Source organism: Olea europaea, chromosome 12 (genome assembly GCF_002742605.1).
Source record: "Olea europaea var. sylvestris chromosome 12, O_europaea_v1, whole genome shotgun sequence".
Taxonomy (NCBI): Eukaryota; Viridiplantae; Streptophyta; class Magnoliopsida; order Lamiales; family Oleaceae; genus Olea; species Olea europaea.
Genome location: NC_036248.1, coordinates 6,267,108 through 6,287,791, shown reverse-complemented (window position 1 = coordinate 6,287,791; position 20,684 = coordinate 6,267,108). Strand labels below are relative to the sequence as shown.

Sequence of the window (20,684 nt, the reverse complement as noted above, 5' to 3'; positions counted from 1 at the left end):
ACTTGTAGACAAACAACGTTTGCCTGCATATAACATACAATATATACGACTTCTTGAATCATCATTTTTGTCAATTTCTTCAACTAGAAATGATGTAGGAAAACAATTTGAGTACATAGGCCGCTAAAATGTAAAAGTTAAAGTTGCCCCAAATTAATTAAAGACATGGAATAATTATCACGAGAGATTATATACTTTTAGAAAAATTAAGAAATCGTTCCTACCAAATTGGGATTGAGCGGGCCGCTTTCTCGAGGGGCCAGAGTAGTGGCGAATTCAAGGCTAAAGGTCAGCTGGGGCGGACGTCAACCGTTGACCATTGACCGTTGACTGAACGATCGTAATAGCGATGTCATTTATTAAAAGTTATAAATTCCTAAACCTAAATTCTTGTTGACTCAACGATCGTAATAGCATTTCATTCACTTTTCCTCTATTCCCTTGTGTACAAACTACAAACACAAACACGGGATAAAATGCAGCGAATCATAACCGTTGACTGTTGACTCAAAGATCTTCTCCATTAATTTTTTCACTTATCCCTACAATCACACCCACACAAACAAGATAAAATGCAGTGAATCACAACCGTTGACTCAACAATCTTCTCCATTAATTTTTTCGCTTATCCCTAATTTCCTAAATCAAAATTCCTAAATCACAACTCATGAATTATAACTCATACAAAAACTAATTATAACTCACAGGACAAAAACTTAAAAAAAAGGACAAACAGATAAATATAGCAGAGTAGTCGATGAGGAAAAAGGTGCTCACCAATCACCAAGAAGTCGGTCAATGACCGCTAGTCCACTGTCCACCACACCAGAACAGTCCACACCACTCGCTTTTCATCGATCATTGTCACTCGTCAAAGACCGCGGCATTAGCGTGCGTATTGCTTCTACTTATTTCCGACAACGCCAGTCCACCACTGCATTCACTTTGTTTCAATTGTGGATTGGTCATTTGGTTTTGGTGGAAATATATCCATGGTCCAGAGATTCTAGGCTCTAGGGATAGGGGCCACTCATTGGGCCTTATTATTATTATTTTTTTAAAAAGGCCCATCCCTCTTCGACCCAAAAAATGAAAAAACTAAAAAAAAAACTAAAAATAGGCCCAATTCAAGCCGGCATGTAGTGAAGCAGTCATCTTCTTCGCTTCTTCCAATCCTCTCCTTTCTTCCACTATTAGCGCTCGGCGACTGAAAGTTCGACGGAGTCGAGCACGCATGGTTGCGCCCCCTCGTTGGGTACTGGCTCCGTCGCTGGGCCAGAGGGTCTTTAAGACTTCAAATATATTGGGGAAAAAAACCAATTTAGATTAGTTAGTTGGGAAGTGTAGTTCTGATTATTTGATCAATTTGTTCTTCTTGAAACATCTAATATTATAATCTTAGACCCCGTTTGTCTCCCATTCTTTTCCCATTAAAATGAAAAATATGACCGATATCCATCACATCAAGCCATCAAATCTAAATTTCTATATCTTGTGTGGGGTCCATAACGGCTATATTTTTCATTCTTATTTTTACAAAAATAGGAAACAAACGCCCCCTTTAGTGAAATTCTTTTAAAAAGAACATACATATTTAAGGATAAAATTCTTTACGAAATTCCTATGTTGCACGTTTCTTTGCAATTCTTGAAGCTATTATTTACAAAAGCTGAGTTTGAGAAGAATAATTTCCAAACACTAGAATCAGTGCGTTGCACAAACAATCTCTCACGCATCATCTAGCGAGGTTTCAAGTATGACAACATGACAACTATGCAGTAAACCAACTTTGGCCCCCACACTTCAAGTCATTCTGCCCATTTGGCAATCTCCCATGATGAGACCCAACACTCCGGTAGGCCAAATCCATGTGCTTGTGGCCAAAACCTCATGAACGAGGCAAGATAGGTAGAGGTGTTGCAGAGGATCTCCTGAACAAGATATTTTTAAGATTGATTGGTGTGACAAGTTGCTGCAGCAACTAATCTACTAAGTCAAAATGTCAAGTCTAGCCCATATATGTCAAAATTATGGTTGGAAAAGAGTCATAATATTAAATATGCTTGAGTGTAGGATTGATTAATTGATGCTCACAAGAAAGTGCATCAACCGTTAGGATGAGGTCACACGTCTCTTCATCCAACAGTTCTTACTCATCTCAAGTCGATGCATTGTGTCATTCAAAGATAATGCAATTTTTTGTTCTCAACATACAACCTTTTGTAATTTCTATTTGCTCTCTATAATCCCCGAAATTGAACACCTTTTACTTAAGTGGTTCAAGTCTTAAACATTTTCCACACTCAAATTATTCTTACAAAAGGCCGACTTGATCTTCAGAGTGTATGTGATCGCCTTCACCCTGTGCTTTAATGATTTGTCCTAATATACAAGAATAACTAAAAAGTTGATTGGTCAATATAAAAATTTATTTTCATTTTCCAATTTCTTTCTATTTATCACTTTTTTCCCAAAGGGCGTTGCATTAGGGACAGATTTGGCACATCATATTAAACTTTACAAGGATTTAGCCCCCATTATTTCTCATTATAATGAGAGTAATGGTAACTTTTTGGAGAATGTGTAGTAAAAAAGAAGGATTTTTTTTTTTAGATTTACGTATAATATTATTTTGTTGAAAAATGTATGATTAACAAGAAGAGAGAGAATAAATTATAATTCAATAGAGAATAACGGGGCCAAAGGGGCTTAATATTAACCCTTGTTTGATGTTCGGTACAATTAATATTCGGATCAATCAACCTAAGATGCTTATTCTCCTTTAGCCAATCGTATAAATTTGTTATGCTATTTGAGCTAGATTTAGATCGTATTATTTATTGATTATTTTATGAATTAAGAAAATATTAGTTAGAGCCTCTTTGAGCTCCATTTCTGCCCAAAAGGCATTTTCGACTAGTTTTTTTAATGGATATTGTATGGTTAAAAAATAAAGAAAATTTTTGAAATTTCCATTTGTATATTAAAGAATGTGTGATTGAAAATAAGAGATAAAAGATGTATTTTAAAAATAATCAAGACCAAACAAGGACTTAAATTGAAATATATAAATTTACTTCCAAGTGAATAAGAGCTAAATATTTCACTTATAAATATAAAAATATAACTAAAAATGACTTATAAGTGAAAATCACTTATAAGCAAAATATTGAATTATAGTAAAAGAATACTTACGTATAAGTAAAAATATTAATCATGAGTAAAAAATATATTTGTAAGTACAAAATTTATATATACAATATATGTAAAACACTAGTAGTGTAAATTCATTTAAAGGTTTATTTTGTTCTTGATAATTATTTACTTTAATTACATGGATAGATATCGTTGCTACCAACTTGAAGCCCAATTTGAATTCCTTGTATGTAAATATATAGTTAGATAATTCGAAAAAATCTCCCTCACCAATCTTGGACTTCCTAGTTCCTACCATCCATTAAATTTTGTTAACCTTCCATTATGTTAATAATAGATAGTAAAACTCCATACGGGTGATCTTTATAAAAATTATTTTATAAATTAATTATAAATTAAAAATAACTTTTAAGTAAAAAACTAATATACAAGAAAAGGAGTAACTTATGACTAAAAAGTCACTTGTAAGGAAAAATACATTAATGAAATCCGTAAATTTACACTAATGGAATATATCTAAATTGCATTATTAATTTTTAGTTCAAAAGGTACCAATTACATTAATTTGCTTATAAGTTTGATTTTAGATAAAAATAAATAAATAAATAAATAAAATTGCTCCAATACTTTGTTTAATAAGTATTTTCTACTTCTAGCGCGACAATGGTGTCCACTTGACCCACTTCTTCCTTTTTGGAGATCACACTAGTTTAGTCAACTACAATCAATTTCCCTTTTATTCTGTATGCCCTGATCCCACCCCAGTTGTTTAATCACGCAGTATAATCTTTGTCTCATTGTAATCCCCAAAGTTCAAAAGACGGGAAGAGTTTGGGTTGTTCCACTTTTCATTTGGATCGATTTCTATGTAAATGGACTTGTCCACACCAATCAATTGGTCAATAAATTAATAATTCGTTCCTTGAATTTAATGATTCACTAATTAATTGATTTGTCATGTCACAAGTGCTTACTATGGCAAGATTTTGACTCAAAATCTAGTCACGTTAGCACTAGGTAAATTATTCTGTAAGATAGTATGTACAAATGGCACAGTTCATATTAAAATGAGTGGTGAATAATTAAAAGTGCTTATAGATCATTTGAAATGCATATTTAAAATAAAGTTTGAATATTTAAAATTAATTTACAAATCAATTATAAATTAGCTAAACGGTTTTCTAATTAAAAGCTAACCAAATTAAAATTTATCCTAAACACAATTGGAGTTATATGAAATTGTGCAAAAATGTAATATAATTTTCTATTTTGACTCTTTTGCTTGACATTGTCTAGACTGCACATTCCAAATTTACGTTCTTTATCACAATGTTAGACTTATTTTGATACTAAACTTAATGCCTTCGGAATGCTATCGTAAGTTCCTAATCCACTAGCTTGACTAAAGAAATGAACAAAATTATCTGTAATATTTTCATTGACGAACCTTGAGGGGTAGTTCAATGGTCATATCTTGGATTTGTTCCTCAATGATAACCATGTTGAGTTTCTTCAGGGTCATTGAGGTAAGTATCCGGCTGTAAACTTTAGGACTCCGTGAAATTAGTTGAGTTGTACGTGAGTTAGCCCGAATACTCATGATCATAAAAAAAAAAAAATTATATATATATATATAACGAGGACACTTGACCAATTCTACCATCTTTTCATTGAATCGAACCAATTTGGAGTTAAGGGCAGACAACTCTATCCACCTCGCCACATTGAACTAAATAAAAAAAAAAAAATTATATTATAACATTACTTATTTATTTATTAGTGAATTTACTTGCAAATAAAACTAATAAAGTTACACAAACACGATAAAAAGATTCGTGGACAAAAGTCCTAATTTTGGGCCCTTTTTGACAGCCGAATTTTTTGCCCCAAAATTTGGGACATATGTACTGCCGTGTCCAATTGCCCCCAAATCCTCTCTCTTTTTCATCAACGCATATTCATTCTTCAATGGCGCAAGTAAAAAAATTTTAAAAATTATAAAATAAATTCCAGCTTATAATGTTGTTACTGTAGCTTCTTCTCTCTCTAGTTTTCTCCGCGTTTCTCTCTCTTCGATCTCTCTCGATCGATGAATGCAGGTGAATTTCTTGATTCTTCTTGAACTTCTCTAAGTTGAATTATCATAATTGTTGATGAATTGGGTTGAATTTCGGAAGGGGGAATTTTTTTATAAACCCTAGAATTTTATTTTATTAATATTTTTTGCCTCGGGTTAAAGTTGGGGGTTTGATTATTTGGAATTAAAACCCGGTGGTTTTTACGCTACTAGTTCTTAATTTAGATTTCGATTTTTACTGTATCTGCTCATTTGGAAAAGTAAATATTACTGAAAATGTGATGGAATATAGATAGCTGTGATGGCTACTCATTTTTAAATAGTGAACTTGTAATTTACAGAAATGGTTTTTGAAATTCTTATGGGAGGCCTGAGACCTGTTAAAAGTAACGGCTTTGAAAATTTTATACTGTATTATGCTATGCTATTGATCATGCGTAAATTAAGAAATTTTAAAATTTTCAACTTTCTAAAATTTTAGATTTTTTAATTATACAACTGTTGACCAGAGTGGAGTTTTCAGTGACGCTCTCTTGTAATTTGATGGATCGTGACTGGTTTCTGAAAGTAAAAGCTCCAATTTTTGCTGATACTTGCTCTTGGTGTCTTGTTCTGATTAAGTTTTGTGCCTTTGTAGCTGCTGAAGAAACTGATCTATTTCAATGACATTATTGAGGAGTTACAGAAATGGTTTTTGAAATTCTTATGGGAGGCCTGAGAATTGTTAAAAGTAATGGCTTTGAAAATTTTATACTGTATTATGTTATTCTATTGATCATGCGTAAATTAAGAAATTTTAGTAATTTGATGGATCATGATTGGTTTCTGAAAGTAAAGGCTCCAATGTTTGCTGATACTTGCTCTTTTTATCTCGTTCTTATTAGGTTTTGTGCCTTTGTAGCTGCTGAAGAAACTGATATATTTCAATGACATTATTGAGGAGAAAGCACACTGTAGATACATGATTTTGTTGCTGACTTTTAATTATGGCTGGAAATCCTAGATTTGAAATGACTTTGGCTAGCCCCGACTCCAGTGTTGCTGGGGGCTATCAGAATGGACCTAGAGGGAGTTATTCTGGTCCAAGTTTGAATAGGTCTGGAAGCTTTAGAGAGGGTGCAGAAAGTAGAATGCTTGGTTCGGGGAAGGCTACATCTAGGGGAACTGCTATGTTATCTGGGGACGTTCCATCATTGTCTCAATGTCTGATGTTGGAGCCAATCGTTATGGGTGATCAAAAGTACCCAGGATCAGGTGAGTTGAGGAGGATTCTTGGCTCTTCCATAGGTAGCAGCTCAGAAGACAATTCTTTTGGTGCTGTTCATCTGAAGACTTCATCTCCAGTAGTTATGGAGGAATTAAAACGATTTAAAGCCAGTGTTGCCAATACTCGTGTCAAAGCTAGGTAACTTTTTTTGTCATCTTTGTTCTTGAGACATGCCTGATACTGCATCTGTTTAGTAATTGCTGCTGCAATCCTGTCCATGTCCATCAAATTGTTTCTTTATCAAAGTAAAGACCGTACAACCAGCAACTAGATTTTCCAAACTAAGTGATTTTGTGTGCCTTGTTCCTCTAATTGGAAATTATTTCAAGATATCTTTGTTCACATTTGTGTCAGAGTCATCAGATTGGTCACTGCAAATGTACATTGAAATGTATCCACATTCAGTGTATCTGGCATATAATGATCTCTTTCTGCTTCTATTTAAATATGTTACATCCTTCTTTTTGTCTAGTGGTAGAGCAAAAAAGCTGGACGAGCATTTGAATAAATTGAACAATTATCTTGACACCATGACCCCTAAGAAGCAGTATCGGAATGAGCTATTGGCAAATGATCGATCAACTAGTTCAAACTCGAAGATGGGAACCCAGATGCAGCGTAGCCCTTCGGAACTTGTAGCTCATAAATTTGAGGATGGACCTAAGAATATTGTTCTGAATAAGCGTTTAAGAACATCAATTGCAGAAACTCGGGTTAGTGTTACTTGTGGTTCAACTTTTTATTTATCTAGCATTTTCTGTTCTAAAATTTTTCATTTCTTAAACAACAAATAGAAAAGATCTGTACACGATTTTTAATCTCTGCGGCCTTTATCTGTTTTATTGTGCATAGAATGGTTAGAGTGTGCAGACAGTGCATCTAATGGTTCTCAACAAATGATTAATTCCGCACATTTCTATCTTATATCCATTTTGGGCATTACAATAAAAATCACTACCTATGTTTTTAATAGCCTGTACCAACGCCTGATGAAGAAGTGTGGTGTATGTGGAAAGTCAACTGTCCAACCATCGTTCTGGTTGGCTCTAATTAGGGAACGTTTAGACAGGGCAATCGCATCAACAACAGTAGCTCCTTAGTATCCTGCAGCTACGGAAGGCTCCTAGGGTTCCCGAGGTCTCGATCTCCTTCTCCAAAAAAATCCTATCTGTATTGACCCCTGGGTTTTCACAATCCTATATTTTTCATTTCTTGGATTCCACTTCTTTCTGTGCACAGGAAAAGGAATGAGTCCCTGGACACAGCCTATTCCGACAATGCACCAAGCTCTAAAGGAATCGCCTTTCTTATAAAACTTGTCACTGTTTATCAAATAAATCCTTATACAAATGGATATAGAATGAACTAAACGGAGTGACAAAAGAATGAAGTAGCCAACCCATAATAACAGGGAATGAAGTTTAGTTTGTCTTTTGCTGTGTTTCATCATATGTTCTTTCATTCTATATAGTACATTGAATGGTTCTCGACAAATGACTAATTCTGCACTTTTCTATCTTATGTCCATTTTGTTATGGGCATTACAATAAAAATCACTGCCTACGTTTTTAATTGCCAGTACCAACCCCTGATGAAGAAGTGTGGCGTATGTGGAGAGTCAGCCTAAACCTTGTCACTTTTTATGACATAAATCCTTATACAAGTGGATATAGAATGAATTAAATGGAGTGGCAAAAAAATGATAGGGAATGATGTTTAGACGTCTTTTGCTGTATTATTTAAAAACTCACAGATTTTTTGCTGTGTTTCATCATATGTTCTTTTATTCTTGATGGTTATGTTTTCCCTTTTCATTCATTTATCCAAAACATGATTAGATCTTATTCCCTCTTTTAGGCAGAATTCCGGGATAATGGATTACTACGGCAGTCTTTGGCAATGACAAAAGAACGAGACCTGCTTAAAGATGGTAGTGCTGATGCAGATATTGTTGGGGAAAGGATAAGAAAATTACCTGCTGGTGGAGAAGGTTGGGACAAGAAAAAGCGAAGGAAACGCTCGGTAGCTGCTGTCTTTTCTAGACCTATTGATTCTGATGGGGAGCTGAAACGAACTATGCATCATAAGCTTATTAGTGAACCTGGTGGTGGTAACAAGTTGGACTCTATATTGTCTCCTACTGGTTCTAATGCTCATGCAACTCTGAAAACTGAGCAAGAAAGACGTGTTCTTTCAAGGGATCTTCATCCCGGACAGAATAAGGAGCGAGTCCTAGGAAACGGAAACATAAAGTAAGCATCTAATCTTTCTGTCTGTGACTGTAGAGTCTGTAGTAGTCAGTAACTCACCTGTTCTATAGATGACATACCTTTATTGCATGCTGTCGTTGGCTTTAGATGAGTAGCAGCTTTTTTTCCTTAAAACTCAATTTTGTGGTTGTGATGTTTCTTTTTTATCCTTGTTTTAGGTTGAATAACAGCGAGGAGAATCTTGGTGTTTGTCCTAGTCCAGTAGTAAAAGGGAAAGCCTCAAGGGCGCCTCGAAGTGGCTCTATATGTGGAACCAATTCAGATTCTAATTTTCCCCGTATATCTGGAGCTTTGGAAAGCTGGGAACAACCTCAAGGTGTAAATAAAAATCTTTCAACTGGCAGCTCTAACAATCGGAAGCGTGGTATACCGACAGGATCATCCTCTCCGCCAATCACTTGTTGGGTTGGGCAGAGGCCACAGAAGATATCGCGCACGCGGAGGACGAATCTTCTGCCAGTATCAAACAAGGATGAAGCACAGATGCAATCTGAAGGATGTTTCCCTTCAGATCTTGGTGCTAGATTAAGCTCTGGTGTAACTAATGTTTCCCCTATCTCTAGAAGTGCGGCCACTGGAACTCCTAATTTCAAAGTTAAACCTGAAAATGTTTCATCTCCTGCTAGATTATCTGAAAGTGAAGAATTTGGGGCAGGTGAAAACAGACTAAATGAGATAGGTTTAGGGAGTGTAGGTGTGGAAGAAAAAGATGAAAATAACATCAGGTCTTCTGCAATTCTTACGAAGAAGAACAAAATTGTTGTTAAAGAAAAGAAAGGTGATGGTGTACAGAGACAATGCCAGAGTGGAGGTGTCTTGCCATTTTCTAGGCCTATTATTTCACCAATGAGAGATAAGTTAGATAAGGAAGCAACAACAAAGCCACTGCGAAGTGCTAGGTCTGGTTCTGACAAGAATGGAAGGCATGAGATCATTTTTCTAGCAGATTAAAATTATGTGTACCTATATATCTTCTCGTTTTCTCACAGTCCTAATGTAAGTTTTGAACTGTCTCAGTAAGTCAGGCCGTGTTTTGAAGAAGCTATCTGATCGCAAAGGTTCCTCTCGTCTTGTCCATGTGGCAAATGGAGGTTCCCCTGATTTTAGTGGTATACCTTCTAAACAACTTATATATGGAAATTTATTATTCTACAATTTTTCCATTTTTTCTTTTGCTTCATACTATAGAAATTAATGAGAGGTTTTTTAATCAAAATTTGGCTTATTATTCAGTGTTTTTTTTATTTTTTATTTTTATTTTTTTTAAATCATTTTCCCATTACATGGGACCCATTATTTTTCATACTTTTTAATCATGAATCCTCCAAAAATATTATTTTTCACTTTGAAAAATCTCTCCCAAACAAACGCTTCTTTTTATCTCAATTTTGGATTAGTTTTTAGTTTGTTTCTATTGTGCTGACCTTATGATTTTCTAGGGGAGTCAGAGGATGACCGTGAAGAGCTTTTAGAAGCTGCAAATTTTGCTTGCAACACTAGTGGTGTGTGTCTGAAATAATTGTCCTCATTTTTCATTTTTCTCATATAGTCGAAATAATTGTCCTCATTTTTCATTTTTCTTTAGTCGTTGCCTGTTCAAGCCCATTCTGGAAGAAAGTTGAGGCATTTTTTGCTTCTATTACTGCAGATGAAATATTGTATTTATCACAACAGGTGACTTCTTGATAAGTGGATGAATTATTTTGATCTGTTTTAGTCTTTAGATAAGTAGTTGGATTCAAAATATTTTTATGTTTGTCTGAACCAGCTGAAATTGGCAGAAGAATATTCTCGAAGCTTGAATCAGATCTTTGGCCCTGGAAATAATAATCAACTGGAAATGGTTTGTGTTCTCTCCATTTTCTCCTCTGCTCAATATTTATTTTTGTTGTAAATACTTCAGGTGGAATTCACAATATCCAATCCCATCTTGTGGCTGCGGCCACTGGGCTTTGGAATACCATAATTTCACACTTGTAGGGAACAAGTTGGTTTTATCTACATATTATTATGAATCTGCTTTATCTGAAATTGAAATATCACTCTTGTTTTATTAGGGTGATCATGGGCACGAAGAAATTTCTCCCTCTGATTCACTCTTTGGTGAGAGTAATGGACACATGAAAAGTCAAACCAGCTTAAAAGACCCTTCCGACACTGTGGAATTTGTCCAGCAACTGCAGGATTCCTCTTTGCTTAGAGGCCTAGATACAGAAGGACGTACTCCACTTTATCAAAGGATTCTATCAGCTGTTATTATGGAAGATGAAATTGAAGAATGCGAGGAAAATGGATTTGGAACATCAAGTTCACCTGATGATCCATGGTTTGTTCTTAATTCTGAAAGTAAAAATAGGTCTCTACTGAACTTCTCTGAGCCAATTGTTGGCATCCGAACTCATAAAAACGGCAACCCAGATCAATTTTTCTCTTGCAGTGGAAATACTGACAGCAATAGAATCTGCAGTGCTAGAGTACATCCATACAACTCTGAAATGCTACAGGGTGAGGGTGGATGTGAGCATTTAGAGGTTGGTGCGTTGGGTGGACTTTCAAGATGTGATTATGGTGCAAAAAGTTTTCAGTCAAAAAGTAATGGCTTTTCTTCCTCTGATTGCCAATATGATGAGATGTGTCTTGAAGACAAACTTGTATTGGAGCTGCACAGTGTTGGTCTGTATTCTGAAACCATGGTATGCTTCAACTTTGTAAGAGACTGAAGATATAGCTGATTTTTCATTTTTTCATGAATCCCACTTGTTTTATTATTTCTTTTGGAATTTTATGAGTTATTTTCTGACTTAATTTGAAAATATAGAGACAACTTTTACATATTGAATAATTTTTCATAGAATTTTTAATTATGTTTGTTTTCTTTTCTTATTGGGATGCTTTAATGCAGCCTCCCTTGGATGATAAAGAAGATGAAGTAATCAACCAGGAAATTGTGCAGCTAGAGAGAGGACTTTATCAAAAGGTCATCTAGCATACTTTGATTTTTGTTTTTTTTTTATTTGTCTTTTAACCCCTGTTATTAAACTATACACGAGGCAAATTATCTCTCACGAGATAACATTTTTCTAAAGCATTATTGATTACTATTCTGCCATAATATGCCCCTGTATGTATTACTGAATGTAGGTTGTTTTTTTTTTTTATGCTTGAACCTTTAGATTGGAAAGAAGAAAACATGCCTGGATAAATTGTACAAGGCTATTCAAGAGGAAAATGATGCAGATAGACGGTAACATGCTCTTCATTTTTATTTTGTTTATGAACATTTGAGCTTAATATGATCACAATAATTGCAAAAATATTTGTTCAAATCATGTGATGATAATTACGATATTATGCAGGAACCCTGAGCAGGTTGCACTGGATAAACTTGTTGAATTGGCATACCAGAAGTTTTTGGTGAGTAATAGTTTTGCTTCATTCTTCCATGGATCCTTAAGAGCTTTCGAGCTGTATCATAATTACTCTGTCTACCTTGATTATTATCTTTATGGAAAAAAGTGACTTTGAAAAGGAAGCTTACTTGATGTGTGATAAAACCGACGATGAGGATAATTTAGAAGAGTAAGTTGGAGTACATAGATACTATTGCTTTACTTCAGGTTAATGGTCCATGCAAACCTGCTGGATATCTGGTACTCCCCGATCGTAATCGTTGTCGTCTGGTGGGTTACATGAAATTCGAACTTAACCAAAATGATGGATGTTATTTTAATCCGGAAGGGAGCCATTAACGTGAGATGTCGGGTTGCAAGTCCCCCAGAAGAAAAAGAAATCCATTGCCCCTTCCCATGTTTGTAAAAGATAGAATCCTGTGCAAAATTCTGCTGATTCTGTTTGATTGAATTTGACTGAACCAAATTTTTCCTTTTTTGCCTAGCTGATTTCTCAATTTGTAGATTTTTGGGTGAAAAATGTTTGATCAGCAATTAGTGTGGTTATATGCCAATTGAAGTCTCTATTGTGTTAAATGTTTGTTGCATATATAGTTTAATTATATATGCATAAAATTTACATGCTTTGCTAGATGTGTTTATCAACGATGAAGTTCACTGGTTTCAAACACAAAGAACTGGCATTATATATCTTTTGAGAGATCTCAAGGGGGACGATTAATAAGTCCTTTATAGTTGAAACAGAGAAGTTAAATTTCTCAGTTGGCTATCTATATCTACAACATGTTTAAAGAAACAAAATCCAATAGGACCATAATCTTCAATCTGCTAGGGTGCCCTGTATATTGTCTCTTCACATCCATAGGGTCTCTGTTTGGAAGAGGGCCCCGCAATAGACCAACCTCAAAGTCTAGTGATAGTCATAATCAATTCATGCTGGTTGCCATGTTATTTAGTTGAACTTTAAGGACATGAATTCTATACTTTCATTGTATTAACTTTTATCGTAGGAAAAATTCAGTTAGATTTACTGCTAAACTTCTTCCCTTTTTTATTTTAATGGCAAAACTATGTTCAGAGTTCAACAATATATGATCTCTCTAAATTCCTTTACAGGCAACTCGGGGAAGTTTTGCTTCTAAACATGGGATTGCCAAAGTGTCGAAACTATCAGCATCGGCATTTGCCAAGAGGACACTTTCCAGATGTCAGAAATTTGAAGATTCCGGAGCAAGTTGCTTTACTGAGCCTGCAATCCGGGACATTGTTTATGCTGCACCTCCCCGGGTCAATGAACCGGCGCCGCTTCCTGATGCTAACCTGTCAGTTGCTAATGGTGAGCACTTGCATCCAGTAAATTCCAGCCACCCCAGAGGATACAACAAGTTGTCCTTTTCAAGTTTTGTTTTACCAACAATGCCTTAGAAGTTATAACATTTGCATTTTGGCTATTTTTTGAGTTTGTCTTCTGTCGTGATGTTTCTAGCTTTGGTTAAAGCATTTAAAAGCAATTTTGTTTGTTTTAATTTATTTTATCGCTCTTAAATTTTTTTGAAATGTCAATGTTTCGGTTTTCAGGCAGAGGATACTTGAACTTGTCCTTTCCATGTTTTGTTTTTCAATAATGGCTTAGAAGTTAAAACGGTTGAACAACTTGATCTAAAAGTTTAAGTTGTTAGATTGGATTATATGTATAATATTTAAATATTATCTTCAACAAGCCTCCTCGCTTGGGACGAATTTTTTTTTGCCAATTAGAGCTTAACACGTGCACAATTGATTTAAATGGTCACTAGTTAGACTTGAATCTAGGACCTTTGCTTGCTCTAATATCGTGTTGAAGTACTTGATCTAAAACCTTAAACTGTTAGATAGGGCCACATGTATATTATTTAAAGATTTTCCTTCAACAATAACATTCACATTGGCTATTCTCTGAGTTTGTCTTCTATCATGATGTTTCTAATTTTGCATGAAGCGTTTAAAAAGAAAATTTATTTTTTTAAATTTATTTACTTATTCTTAAATGCTTCTAAATATAAATGTTACGGTTTCCAATCAGGCTATGGATACATCAAGTTGTCCTTTCCAAGTTCTGTTTTCTCAACAATGCCTTGAGTTACAACATTCGCATTGGCTATTATCTGATTTTGTCTTCTGTCATGATGTTTCTAGTTTTGCTTGAAGCATTTAAAAATCAATTTTTTCTGTTTTAATTTATTTACTTGCTCGTAAATGCTTTGAAATATCAGTGTTAGTTTTTCGGTCAGCCAATGGATACATCAAGCTGTACTTTCCAAGTTTTATTTTTTCAACAATGCCTTAGAAGTTATAACATTTGCACTGGCTATTCTCTGAGTTTGTCTTCTGTAGTGATTTTTTCTAGTTTTGTGTGAAGCATTTAGAAAGCAATTTTATTGTTTTAATTTATTTACTTGCTCTTAAATGCTTTGAAATATCAACGATACGGCTTTCAGTCATTTAGGTTGTATTTAATTAATATGTTACTGTTAAACAGGTTCCTTAATTGGCTGTACCAATGGGAATTCAGCTGATGCGTTTGAGCCTTCAGGACATCAATCTGATCACGACTTTGCTAAAAATGGACCAATATCCAACAGAGGAAAGAAAAAGGAAGTATTGCTTGATGATGTTGGTGGCGCAGTTTATAGATCAACATCTACTCTAGGCATTTCAGGTGATGCAAGAGGAAAGAGATGTGAGAGAGAGAGAGAAACTTCAACCAGAAACCTGGCTTCCAAAAATGGGCACTCATCAATGGGTGGCTCTAAGGGTGAACGTAAAACAAAAGCAAAGCCGAAGCAGAAGACAGCTCAGCTTTCCGCATCTGGAAATGGATTTGTCAATAAAAGAGATGTTAGGTCAATATCTTCTCGTAATGCGCCTCCAGATACGTCAAAGGAGACGAAGAAATCTATGGACCTTCCAAATTTGTCACTGAATGATGTCGATTCAATAGAACAACTAGGGGTAAATTCTGATATTGGTGGAACACAGGATTTCAGTACTTTGTTCAATTTTGATGACGACGGGTTACAAGACCATGATTCCATGGGCCTCGAGATACCTATGGACGACCTGTCATTAATTATGTTTTGATAAATGATTGCAAGTTGTACAGCTTGTGGAATATTTAACTGGTAACAGAATGATATTTTTCTTAGTTCTTTTTTATTGAGGGGTGGGCATTAGCTTAAGGTATGTCTTGGCCAAAATGGCAGTTGTAATTATGTAATTCTTTCGGACACTCCTCTTGAGATAAACTGTTAAGAAAATCCTTTTTTGTTTGTCTTCTGGAGAATGTCTCCCTGCGAGAAGTATGAAACTTTTTGAGAGTACTCTGTTAAATGATCAAGAATTGTTTTGAGCATATGATTCTCACTGGCTTTGCATGTATTTTAATGCCTGCGAAGGCATTTTACCAAGTGAAATCTTAGTAAGTACTAATTGAAGCATAACATTTCTATTTTGGGCATTCCAGATTTCCTGGGATGGTATTAGCAGCAGGGGTTTCTTTTACAGGTTAAGTTTAGAGTGCATTGTAGATGATATTGGGAGATGTGATCATAATGTAAAGGTATAACCCCAATCTTTTATCACTTCTATTGTGGTAAGTTGGGTTCATTTTTCGGATAACTATTGCCCTTTTTCCAGCTTTCCTCTTCTTTTTCAGCATGTTTGGTAAGCAATATTGGACTGGACTTACAGCACTATCAACAAGATATTTGAAGGTAACTTTTACTTAGTTTTAAGCTAAGCCAAGTGTGTCATTGGTGAAGCTACTGCTTCTCCGATTTAGCATTTAAGTTTTTATGTGGGGTTAGCCTGTTTGCTGGGTTGTTTCTTTGTCTATCTTTATGTTTCATTGGTCAGGACTATAGAATATTTTATTCATGTGCAGCAGATTTCTCATATATATTTAGAAATCCTTTGTGAATGGAGTATTCCTGTCATATCTTTTGGGCTATTCTATTTGGATCCTTTGAGAATCACTACATTAATTAAAAGAGAGGATAGTTCCTGCACTGTTCATTCATGAAACCGAGGTTTCACACTTATCTGGTTCCAATCTGGTTTTCAACTGTTCATAGATTAAATATCTTTCACATCACTTTTCTAGCCACTTTTTTCCTCTTGCTTCTTCTTTCTCGGTTCAACCTCTCTAAACTTTCTTCATCCGACTAAGATTTGCTGCTCTTTCTCGTGTTGTTTTCCTTTCTTTGGGATTTCGCTTCCTTGGGTAGCATCATCCTTTTTCCCCAGTTAATAGATTTTATGTCGCTTTCCCTTCTCCTCCAAGAGCCGAGGATGGAGGTGTTTCTAGCATCTCCACCCTTGCCCACAGGACCCTTCATAGGTACTTTCCTCCATCACCTCCTCCAGCTGAGATTTCCTTCCTAGCCCCGTCCACAAAGTGTATGATTTTAGCTTTTCACACGCCTCTTCGATCTCTTTCCATTCAAGAATAGTTGAAAATCTTCTTAGGTTCACCTGTTTCATGAACTTTTATATTTTCCACTGTTTGATTTCACCATTTGATCGATTTCTTTTGTTGATAAGTATTGACAACTGAGGCTTTTTTTAAGTTCTGTTTTGTAGGGTTTCGAGAAATCAATTGATTTCGAGAGGAAAAGTATCAATTTTGTGTGTGGATTAGGAGAATTCTGCTTCATTATGTGGGTTTCCCGTATTTAATCAAATTTTTCGAATAGTCCATCATGCATAGAACTGGATGTGGAAACTGGTGAACCTTTCATGGCTCGGGCCATTATTGCAAATTCTCATGCTTATGGTTAGTAATTCTAATGTTACTGTATTTAAATGCTAAAATTTGATTAGGTTTAATTTTTTAATAAAATTGAGTCTATAGTAGAATCATTTTAGCCGAACTTATGACTAAGAACTAGAGAAGGAGATTTGAATGGCAAGCTTTGGTATTTGCAATGTATTATTATATATAATACATGACTTGTTTTTTCAAGGTTTTTTATTTGCTAACATATGTTTTCCATATTTAAAATGTCCTTTCTGTTATTAGGGCATGCACATGTTGTTGAAGCACTTGGTGTACCATTGCACAACTTCTTCACAATGCCTTGGACGTGAGTTTGTATTATCATTTCTGTAAATGTCTATCTTATCTATGTTTTGTTATCCAAGTTATCAAACTTATATTTTACTTTCAAAACGAGAAATATTATTTTGTGGAAATATATTTTCCTATTTATTTTCGAGAAATGAGTGATAATGCACATGTATAAACACCGATCAAACAGAGAATTGAATGTTTTTGAAAGTTTATTTTTTACAAAATGGTTTACGGAGAAAAAAAATATTATTTGTAGAGTAGGACTATAAGTATTCTTTTATCAAGACATTTATTTTATCTCTAATGGAGCTTTCTATTTACTTGCAAGGAAGAAAGAATAACATACTCAGATGAACAAGCCCACATGTGAATTTCCTCATCTATTTGCACGTGTACCCCAAAGTGCATGATACTTGGTATGTTTCAAGTTGTTTGTAGATGGTTTTCTTTTGCATTTAGACAACTTCAATTAGATTTGATAAACAAATACATTCCCTAATATTTCTTGCTTGGTACAAATTTTATACATTCTTGTGGATTTACTAATATGGTGGGGGCATAAATAAATACATTAATGACTCGAGGAAAAAGAAGCTGAAGCTTGATCCTACTGCATACTTGAGTACATACTGTCATACCATGGGTCGGTATGCTAAAGCAAAATGGTAAGCATGTCATTTAGAGTTGCATGACTAATATTTATGGAGGCAATAATCTTTCATTGCTGGGATGCTAAATTATGAAGAAATCTTGTTTCAATCAACGTTTACCATATCTCAATCTTATCTAGGACTACTCCTTTCAACGAATCTGTAGACTGGGGCCCTCTGGTTGATATTGCCGATTATTTTTAAAAACCAGCAACCAAAACTTCAACCTCCTAGAGAATTTGCTGAATGGATGCAAAAGGGATTTAGGCTCTTGAACTACGTTTGTAGGTGAAATTTTTAATTATCAGTAGTATTTTCACTTAGAGGCAGTTTTTCTATAAAAGTGAACTTTTGTCTTGTAAGGAATTTTTTTTTTTTTTTTTTTTACATATAAGTAAATTTTCCAGTTATGACATTATTGTTTTACTCATAGTTGAAAATTTAGTTGTAAGTCGAAAATGGGGGAAGCTTTGGATTTTCTGCATTCAAGGGACAATACAGAAGGTGGAATAATGGATGGCTGTACGTTTACTCTTCTCCAAAGCAAGTGACCCAATGCCCATGGTGGACTCCAGTTTCACCCCAACACGTTTTCTCTACAGCCCATTTCTAATAACTAGCATGAGAGCCTCTCCCTTGGAGGTACGAATCGATGAATTATACAATTTTTGTGATTTCTACAAAAAATAATAATAATAATAAAATAAAAAAAATGTTTCAACTTTACACTCAAGAATTATGGAGAGAATGGTTGAATGTTAGAAAATTTAAACTTTATGATATCATGCGTGTGATTCTGAAATGAATATATCAAAATGTGTATAATTGTATGTTATGACAGATTATATTTATTGTTACACCAGATGCTTTTATTTACATTCCCTTCTCAAGAGCTACTAACGACAAAATGTGTAGGAGTGTGTGTCTTGCCTATCATTGAAAGACGAGCTGCAGAAGCATCAGCCAACTCGTAATAAGCTTTTTTTCTTCTAACAAATTATATAAAGTTTTATCAAGCTTTTTATATTTGGAATTTTGAAATAAAGTATGTTCCATATACATATGTTTCAGAATATGTTCATCCTTATTTGTTAATAATTCGAAATGTTAATAACATATTGATTTGGAAAATTTTAGGTATATGTTTTTCATGTGGAGTGAAGAACATTTTCCCGATGAACTCATCATTCTTGAAAATCCACCATGCAGGTCCATCATGATGGTGCTCGAACCTCAGCTACTGGAATGAAAGTTGGGTTAATTTTCCTTGATTTTTCCATCTTAAACGCTCCTGTAAACATGAAATTTTTTTTCGCTTGTGTGCCACTGTCCATCTGCACTTTTTTCTCATTTATTTTATCAAACGTTTGATTTAAAAAAACCACTTTTGATGTATATCCTCGTCTTATGAATTTTGAAACCAGTTCGTAGGCTAATGTATGTGTTTTGAGTTGCTTAGATTCAGAATTATAAGTACTGGGTGCTTTTTCTAATGATTTTTAGCTCAACTATAAACGCCAAGCTAAAAATGAAATAGGGTTGTGAATATTTGTGGAAAAGAATGAATCCATTAAAATTGAGAGGGGGAGAATTTTGGCTGCTGAAAAGACTTGCTAGAAACTTTTTGCTTGTTTAGTCTAGAATGACACAACTTAGCAAGTTTCGCTCAATAGGGGAAAGTCCATCCCAATGTAATCACTGCAAACATTGAGTTGAGGATGTAATTCACGAGAATCTAACACATTTCTTGCACTAACCTTACCTTCAAAATAATCCAGCGCGTGCATTAGACGAGCAAAGACTAGTATTATAAAAGGGGATAAATTGTTATTAGTTCAAAGCTTTTCTTAATCAAGATTTTTGAGTGAGAAAGTGTCCTCAGGAACAGAAAGAATCATAAGGTAGAAAAGTTGAACGTGGATTTTCTAAATACACTGGTGGCTAACTTCTTGTGAAATTTTATGTAGTTTACTAAATCAGAAGGTTGTGATGGCCCCTTACTAACAGAACATCCTGTTAATCAGAGAAGGATTTTGGTGACAAGACCTAGACCTTTTTCTGCTGTGTGGGTAAAAGCTGAAATGACATTTCACCCCTCCATAGGTACACCCTTCTTTCCAGCTTTCTTCAGTTCAAATACAGGTCGCTTTGGCTCATTTCTAGTTGCGTCCTCCTTATCCGAAAAGTATGGCTTCAACACACTAACATGAAGGACCTTGTGGATTTTACACCATGAAGGGAGTTCAACTCTGTATGCAACTCTTCCAATCCTCTTCACAATGGGTAATGGTCCAATGTATTTTGGTGACAATCTTGAGTCCTTCCCTCTTGTTGGTTTGTAAACATTTCTGTCGGGAAGCTTAACCATTACCAGATCTCCAACATTGAATTCAATAAAACGGCGCTTTAGATCTGCAGCCTTTTTATACCGTTTTTGAGCTTTTTCAAGATAACTCCGAGCAATTTCAATATTTCGTTTCCACTCTTGAGAAAAGCTCTTTGCTTGATGGGACTTGGTACTTCGTTCAATATCCACTGTATGAGGGAGTAGCGGTTGCTGGCCAGTAACAATCTCAAAAGGACTCTTATTGGTGGAAGAGCTCTTTTGGGCATTGAAGCAAATTTGGGCCGCATCCAAAAGTTTTACCCAGTTTTTCTGCGAAGTAGAGATAAAGTGCCGAAGATATTCTTCTAGCATAGAATTGAAGCGCTCCGTCTGTCCGTCAGATTGTGGGTGAAAACTG

At 35.0% G+C, this 20,684-nt stretch overlaps 1 protein-coding gene and 1 long non-coding RNA gene across 9 annotated transcripts; both read left to right on the top strand.

The window, feature by feature from the left end:
- The first annotated feature begins 5,064 nt into the window (after positions 1-5,064).
- Positions 5,065-15,571, top strand: LOC111405377. Of its 8 annotated transcripts, none has more exons than XM_023034216.1 (17): positions 5,066-5,255; positions 5,871-5,963; positions 6,118-6,638; positions 6,973-7,213; positions 8,358-8,752; positions 8,929-9,693; positions 9,788-9,879; positions 10,210-10,272; positions 10,356-10,444; positions 10,539-10,613; positions 10,828-11,096; positions 11,208-11,463; positions 11,673-11,747; positions 11,944-12,014; positions 12,127-12,184; positions 13,297-13,516; positions 14,699-15,571. In XM_023034216.1, exons 3-17 carry the CDS (start codon positions 6,220-6,222, stop codon positions 15,298-15,300), a joined length of 3,690 nt encoding a protein of 1,229 aa, XP_022889984.1. In that variant the 5' UTR covers positions 5,066-5,255; positions 5,871-5,963; positions 6,118-6,219; the 3' UTR covers positions 15,301-15,571. The 8 variants fall into 8 exon arrangements, with proteins under 8 accessions (XP_022889982.1, XP_022889985.1, XP_022889984.1 ...); XM_023034215.1 differs by having other exon boundaries at positions 10,828-11,126; XM_023034214.1 differs by having other exon boundaries at positions 5,065-5,255; positions 8,929-9,669; positions 10,828-11,463.
- Positions 15,572-18,782: 3,211 nt separating this feature from the next.
- LOC111405376 lies at positions 18,783-19,335 on the top strand. Its single transcript, XR_002704776.1, has 2 exons — positions 18,783-18,910; positions 19,078-19,335. It is a non-coding gene; the product is annotated as an uncharacterized LOC111405376 (long non-coding RNA).
- Positions 19,336-20,684: the final 1,349 nt, after the last annotated feature.